The following is a 7958-nucleotide window of genomic DNA, read 5'->3' on the forward strand; positions in this document are numbered from 1 at the left end:
AAATAAGTTACCATGCTGATGAAAGGAGAAAGAAATATGAAACCAACATTAGGATAGGTTTTAATTACATAATAGAACTATTAGTAACCACAGGAGAAAGTTTTGTTATAAATTTATACCATATATCATATTATATCATCATATTATATTGTATTAAATATGCTAGATAATATGAAGCTACTGAAGATTCTTGTGCAGAGAACTGACATGTTGAATGTGATCAAAGTTTAGCTTCATCAGGATGTGTGGAAATAGAGGATAGACTTAATGCTGGAACTGGGAATATATTTTGTTAGGAAAGAGCCCACCTATTAGTAATACTCTCTTTATTTGGTTGTATACAAATATTAAATATGTAATATTGTAAATATAAGATATTAATGTATATACATATATTTTTTGCTGTTTTAGAGGAATTCCAGGGAAGAAATGTGGCACTATCATACTTACAGCAGAGGAACTAAACTGTTGCAGGGTAAGTCAATTTCTTTGGTTTAAATTGTGTTACCAACACTAACTTTAAATAATATTTCTGAAAATCTACACAAATGATTAACTTGAGTAATTGTAGCAAATTTAATGGAAAGTATGTGTTAAATTAATTTATAACTCATTAAATATCACTTTAGATACTTAGTACTTTAACCAGAGAGACTATATTCTGTAGTCCCAAGAGAATAATCAGTTAGTTTAATGATCTTTTTATAGAATAGAACATTTCCAAATAAAACCTAATGTCATTATCATTTGGGAGAGGCATTAATATAAGGAGTTGTCAGTTGTACCAATCAGTTTAGTTCTTGCAAAAATTTTGAAGATTTATGTGTGACTTTGAAGGAATATTTCTAGTCATTTGACCTTGTCCCTTTTGCATGACATACCCATGTTTCCCTATTTCTAATTGAATTAATTTAGAATATATACAGTCCCATCTTTTGTTAGCTGGTAAGTCCACATTTAAAAGAAGGACCAACTACCACTCCAACTAGGAACAAGTGCATAGTCAGTATTTTTAGAAGGCTGCTATTTTTAGTCGTGATTTGCTGATACAGCCATTGACTCATGTTCAGTGATTTCATTGTTGTCAGGATGAGCTGAGAGCTGGAAGTAATGAGGGTTCTGAATCAGAAGTCAGTGCTCTCTGTTTGTTCTGAGTGGCCCAACGGGTCCCTGGGAATTGTTATTTTGGGGGAAAAGAAATTATGTTTCAGTACTCTTTATTTACAATGTTTGCTTCATGATTTTATGAACAGAAGCTCCCCCAAAGTACCAAAACTTAATACTTTGACATTGGCTGTAGTTTTTATACAGAGAGCAATTAATTAGTACCTGAGTTTTTCACTTTCATCCCCAGAGGTTGGTTTTTTTGTTTTTTTTTTTAAGATAATCTCTATGGCTTTATATGCATAAGTATGTATGTAAAGGCAATATGGTCAGAAAAACATCATATTACTTGCCTGCAACTGCTGAAACTGAGCATTTCAATTAACTATGCACCCTTGGGACTCTGGGGGCTGGGATAGTGAAATAACAAAAGGAAAGTATAATAAGAGGCTGGTGGAGATAATTAAACAAGAATATTAGAATTTAAGCAGTTAGAAATGCATTCAAAGCGAAGGCCTTCCTATTCTTTTTCCTTATTCTTTGTCTTTATTCCCTGGGCAGGTCACAGCCACCTCAGTCTCAGTTCTCTCATGTGTAAAATGCCAGAAAACCACTTACAGTATAATGCTGTAAAAGACCATCTGACTGAACCGGGTTTGGTTTTGCTAGTAATTTGTATTTTGGCTTATTAAGTCACTTGATTGCTCTGAGTTTCACTTTTCATATTTACAAGGGCTGATGGGGGCTGGGGAGGGAGCCAAATATTTGAACAGGTAACTAGAATATTTTTTAAAATTTCCCCATCTCTGAAAATTGACTACTATATCATTAAATCTGAAAATATAATGTATATGAAAGCATTTTATGTATACTAAAATACTTTACAAAAATACTGCAGTTATTTAAATACAGGAATAATAGCCACCACCATCCTATTTTTTAGTTAAACTGGCACAATGATTTCTTTTAATGATACCGTCTAATCATCTATTACACTTCTTGTTTCTGAATTTCTTTATGTGTGTGATGATAATGAGTTTTGTATAATGATGGAGGAAAGAGAAAAATAAGTTCCAAGTCAATAAGATACTTGTTCTTTACAGTGACATTAACATGCTATTTTGGCAAAATCTGGTATTAAGGTGATTTTGTATAAATATGCCAGTGAACACATTATTATTCATCTATTTCAAAAGAAAATCAAGATACTGAGGCATGTATTGCGTATGGCCAGGCTACATCTTATGGTCAGGATGTCATGAGTGGTACAGTGGTTGAGCGTCGACCTAGGAACTAGGAGGTCACGGTTCGATTCCCAGTCAGGGCACACACATGCCTGGGTTGTGGGCTCGATCCCCAGCGTGGAACCTGCAGGAGGCAGCCGATCAATGATTCTCTCTCATCATTGATGTTTCTATCTCTCTCTCCCTCTCCCTTCCTTTCTGAAATCAACCCGAGCCTGTGCCCTTGACTGGAATCAAACCCAGGACCCTTCAGCCCACAGGCCAACACTTTATCCACTGAGCCAAACCAGCTAGGGCAAAATGCTGATATTCTTAGGACCTCCCCCAGATGGCTCCTCTGCAGGGAAAACAAAAGCATCATTTGAGTGATGTGTAAACCATAGCTTACAAGTAACTTGAAATTATCCACAAAGAACATTAGTTATTCTGATTGAATGATTCAGCAATATTGTACAAACGTGCTAGTCTCAGAAATGGGAGCTTGGGATACAATGGTGAGAAAACACAACCAACCACCTTGGGCCTTGTTTTTAGTGAACACGACTTGTGGGAAATGCAGATGACTGTGCAGGTAAATATGTCATGATGTTTACTAAGTGATCAAATATATTATGGGAAAGACAGTGGAAAATCTAACTTATAAGAGGGAGGATGTCATGTGGGCCTCTGCGAACAAATGACATGCAAGCTAAGCCCCGAGGAATGGTTTGCCTGCCGCAGGGTAGTAGGAATTCCTGCAGTCTGCACAGCTCGTGTAAGATCCTGAGGAGGAAGAGGAGTGTGTCCGGTGTTTGGTGACAAGGGCCTAGGAGTGGGGGACGATTGAGGTAACACTTTGCCAGATGAAGGTGGAAAAGGCAGCTCAGAGCCCATTTGGTGTTCAGCTTCATTCATTCATTCATTCATTCATTCAGTTAGTTAATTCTCACCTGAGGATATTTTTTCCATTGATTTTTAGAGGGCGGAAGGGAGGAGGAGATACAGAGAAACATAGATGTGAGAGAGACACATAGATTGGTTGCCTCCTGCATGATCCCCAACCCGGGCTGGGATGGGGCCTGCAACCAAGGTATGTGCCCTTGACCTGACTTGATCCCAAGACCCTTCAGTTGGCAGGCCTATGGTCCATCTACTGAGCCAAACTGCCTAGGCTGGTGTTGAGCTTTGTAGACCATTTTAAGAGTCTGTTTATCTGAAATACAGGAGAAAGCCTTGGAGCATTTTTGTTATGTACAGAAGTATTTCTTTCACATTTTAAGAACATGTCTGCTAAATGGAGAATGGATTGGATAGGTCCAAGAGAGGAAGAGGGAGAAAGGAATCAGTGCCATACTGTCCAAGTGCAGGTGAGAGAGGAGGTGGGCTTGGGCTAGAGTGGTGCCAGTGTAGCTGAAGTGAAAATTTGAGGAAAGTTTTAGACTCAGAACGTTACAACTTGATGAAGAAATGTGTAAAGGGTAAGGAAAAGGGAGAAATTGAGAACAACTTTTTGATCACTTGAGTGGATGATGAACCACTAATTGAGCTGGGAAAATTATAGGAGAAGCAAGTTAGATTTGAACTTGTTAGAAATGCCTGTGAAATATTCAAGTGGATTTCTTCAATAGGAAGTTTGTTATACTGATGTGGAGTGTTGAAGAAAAGTTTGAAAATTCTCTCAGGTGGTACTAAGCATAAGAGATTAAAAAAGAAACAAACACCTTTGCAATGATGCCTGTATATTTCTGAAAATAAGTAAATGCTTGGATTTTTTTCCTTATAAATTGGATACCTTTTGTGCTTGTTACAGATGAAATCCCTGCTATGTTATTAACCTGAATAATAGCGAAATATATTTTTTCCTAAATTTATATAATTTGATACGTTGAAAGAAATCTTTATTTTGAATTGGTTATTCATGTTGTAAGCCTTAAGGAATATAATTTGAAAAATTACAGCTTGGTATTACATTTACCAATGATCATGTGAAAATTTATTTTTAAACAATACTTGATCTCTTTGAAGCTTAATTCACAACCAGTTTGAAAAATACACATTTTATTGATCTATTAATGCCTTTCAAGTATATCAGAATGTTTTTTGGGAGTTTGTGTTTTGATTCAGGTGCTTTGGGAAAATATCTTCAAGGGGCTATTTATTTTTCTGTGACAAGAACAATGTCCTCGTCCCATGTTATTAGAAAACTACTCTCACCCAAGGGCATGTAATATATAGGAAGATGAAAGGGCATTCGAAACAAATAACGCAAAACAAAACAAAAACCCAGCCCTTTCTTCTCAATTTGACTTTATAGTTTGATCATCAGGTGATTCTCTCACTACTTCCTTAATGGATAGTATATCAATTTTTAATCTTTAAAGCTTAGATTTGAAAATTGATCATGGTTGAAGAGCTTGAGTTATTAGTGATATTCCTATTCTTGCTTGTGTTCCCTTTGTAATTTTCTTTGAAATGTGTATTGTAACTATACCTGCTTAGAAGTATAATGCCTGCTTTAATATGAGTATTCCTCTGGTAGAAGATATCACATCTGTATTCTAAATAACGAAGTAAAATGACACTCTTATCAATACTTTTGAAAATGAGAAATCTAGACCTATAAACTTCTCTGAGTATTGCTTGAGAAATGTTTATTAAGTATATCAATGAATGAATGAAAAACAGAGAGCATCATCTCTGGCATAGTGTTCTGGAATTACTGAAAGGAAATAAGGAGAATTTAGGTAGACGCTTAATCAGTATTGCTGGACTCTGCAAAGAAATGGTTGAATAAGGAAGTGCCTTTTTAGTCATTGTTAACATTTTCATCAAGTAGGATTTGAAACTATGACCTCTTGATTTAATCTGAGTTACTTGGACCCTCTACCTCTTTCCAAAATTGTTAGCATTTTCTTTCAGTTAAAAAAGCAAGCACACCAAAATAGTAATTTTGTTCTTGAAATGGCTAGTATTTTCTACTTTATTAAAAAGCTTACACTACCTAATTGAATAATAGTTCATATCTTTGATTTATTATACCCCAGTTTGATTAACTTTAAGCTAAATTACGTAGATTATGGATGCTTGAGTATATAAACTGAAAAAAATGATTGGTTTGGCATAGTGATCAACATGTTACATGTTTAATTTAAATTACAAATGAAAATGAAGGTGCTTTGTTTTTCTTCAAGTCCAATGCAATGTAAATTATTTTAATAGTAGTTATGGAGATATTGTGGAGCACTCTGTATAATTAAGAAAAAAAAAACTTCCCCCCCCCCTCCAGATAGTAAACTATGTGGTCCAAGTCTGGATCAGTCTTGTTCCTCATCTAATCATCTAAAACATCTTAACATCTAATAAATGAGAGATACTTAGTAGATGTTTAGTAAATATTTCCACAGGAATTTAAAAAATTCTTATGTTCTAAAAATGTGTACTTGAATAACAGGAGAAAATGAAGATTTGTCTTATGATATTGGATACCTAGAGTTATCTAGCTTAATATCACTTTTCAGAGGAAAATCGTTACAGATTTTAAAGTTATAATTTTGTGACTAGAGCAAACACAAAGTCAAGTTTTCAGTCTCATGGTCCTTAAAAACAATTTTATGTTGTCTGGGATTCTCACACACTTGGCCATTTGCAAGAAAATTTCACAAATTTGTTTTCTTCTCAAGTCTTATTTGTGATCTGTAGCTTCTGGTTATTTGTAATCCAGATTTTGAGCTATTATATTCATTTTGTTTTCAGGATGCTGTTCTGATGCAATTTTGTGCTAACAAGTTGGACAAGAAGGACTTCTTTGGAAAATCAGATCCTTTCCTTGTGTTTTACCGAAGTAATGAAGATGGCAGGTAGATTTATATTTTATGCATTTTAATACTATAGTGAGGATGCTATTTGAATTATTTATCTCAGAGAAGCTCATTAAATTGGTAAACAGAGAACAATATTTTTATTTTAAAAATTGATATGATTTCCATCTCAATGACAGTGCATCACTTTCTAAGTGTTTCATATGTTCTGTTTGATATTTAAAATGAATGATTTTCAGCTTCATAGAAACATTTCCTCTTTACTTTTTCTTAGAAAATGAAATGGACTTTATGGGTTGATTTTTTTAATACTATAGGGTTGTTGTTTTTCAATAACATCTAACATTCAGTAAAAATTTTATTACATTCCAGTAATTTGAATATTTTTAGCAGTCATTATTAGACTGGTTTCTATTTGGTTTGAAAATGTATCCATGGGTTATAGAGTGTAATACATATGACTCTACCACTAAATACATTTTATTGTTTTCTTTGATTCATATTGTAATGTCAGTATTTGTGGGAAAGTTTAGCAGTTAAAATTATGGGCTAAGTTTTTGTTGCTGTGGTTTAAATCATGATACTACTACTTACTAGCTATGGGATCATAGGCAAGTTTTTTAATACATGTGAAACTCAGTTTTCCCATCTGTAAATGGACTAATAATTACATCAACCTCATAGGGTTGTTGAGATTATTACATGGGTTACTATGCAAAAAGCATTCAGAAGCTTGCCTATAACATAAGAATAGTTTAAATGTTAGCTACTGTTGTTATTATTTTATAGTAAGGTGTTTTTTATATTGTTTTTCTTAACTATGCATAATAAAATATGAGCTAAAGAGAAAACATCATTTAGAGATTAAAAATTAGGGGACTGGAATAAAAAAAACACAATACCTGTTGATAGTACTACACTTATAAATATAGTTATATAATATGTTAATGTTATGTAATAAGTATGCAATATGTTACATAAAAATAAAAGTTTGTTATTTAAAATGAATACATTGGGCAGTAGAAAAGAATGCTTTTCTTATTGTGGGATTTTTTTTAATGCAGATACTGGGCAATTCTTGGCTATTATGGCATCCTATTATTAAATTTTGCATACTTCTCTTCTGTTTTGGTGGCTAGGATGTCAGAGTAATATTTGCATTTAAACACTGATTTTATCCATGTGAAAAATATTGGACAATAAAGAAAATAATCATATTTGCATGTCATTTTAAAGATAAAGAAAAATTAAAGAATGAGCTCAGAACTTCTTGAATCACAATGTTCTTTTGTTTCCTCTCTTCTGAACTACTTGTTTCTTGAATTTTCTATTTTTATTCTTCTAGTTTTCTTCATTGATAAAGATTAGTTACACATTTCAATCTATCACACATTTAATGCTACTGGTGAGAGTTAGATTGCAGGAATTTATTATGCTTGTCTGAATGATAACTTAGTCATTAAATGAAATCTCAATATTAAGAAATTAAAGTACATACAAGTAATAAAAATATCTCAAATTATTTAAAAAAACAACTATTACTAAAATTTGATAAATCTAATTTCAGAAAATTTCCCACAAATATAGGGTGTCCAAAAATTTATACATATACTTTGAATAACTATAAAGGCAATGCTTACTAAAATGCATTTTATTTTCAAAATTGAGCTCTCAGCTATTAAAGTATATATACATGTTTTGGGACACCCTGAATTTACACACATAAAACTAGTTCATGAGCTAGATGCAAGTATATATACTAAGACATATTTATTAGTACATTAATATATATGTTTTATTTTAAATGAGTAAA

At 33.2% G+C, this 7958-nt stretch overlaps 1 protein-coding gene across 1 annotated transcript in view; it reads left to right on the plus strand.

The window, feature by feature from the left end:
• The window catches only part of CPNE8 (copine 8), a 186965-nt gene that overhangs the window by 84626 nt on the left and 94381 nt on the right, over positions 1-7958 (plus strand). Inside the window, exons 9-10 of the mRNA XM_015566628.1 lie at positions 412-475; positions 6081-6184. Of these exons, the coding sequence (XP_015422114.1) occupies positions 412-475; positions 6081-6184 (168 nt within the window). The remainder of the gene's footprint in view (positions 1-411; positions 476-6080; positions 6185-7958) is intronic.

The sequence above is a fragment of the Myotis davidii genome, unplaced genomic scaffold (genome assembly GCF_000327345.1).
Source record: "Myotis davidii unplaced genomic scaffold, ASM32734v1 scaffold902, whole genome shotgun sequence".
Classification (NCBI taxonomy): domain Eukaryota; kingdom Metazoa; phylum Chordata; class Mammalia; order Chiroptera; family Vespertilionidae; genus Myotis; species Myotis davidii.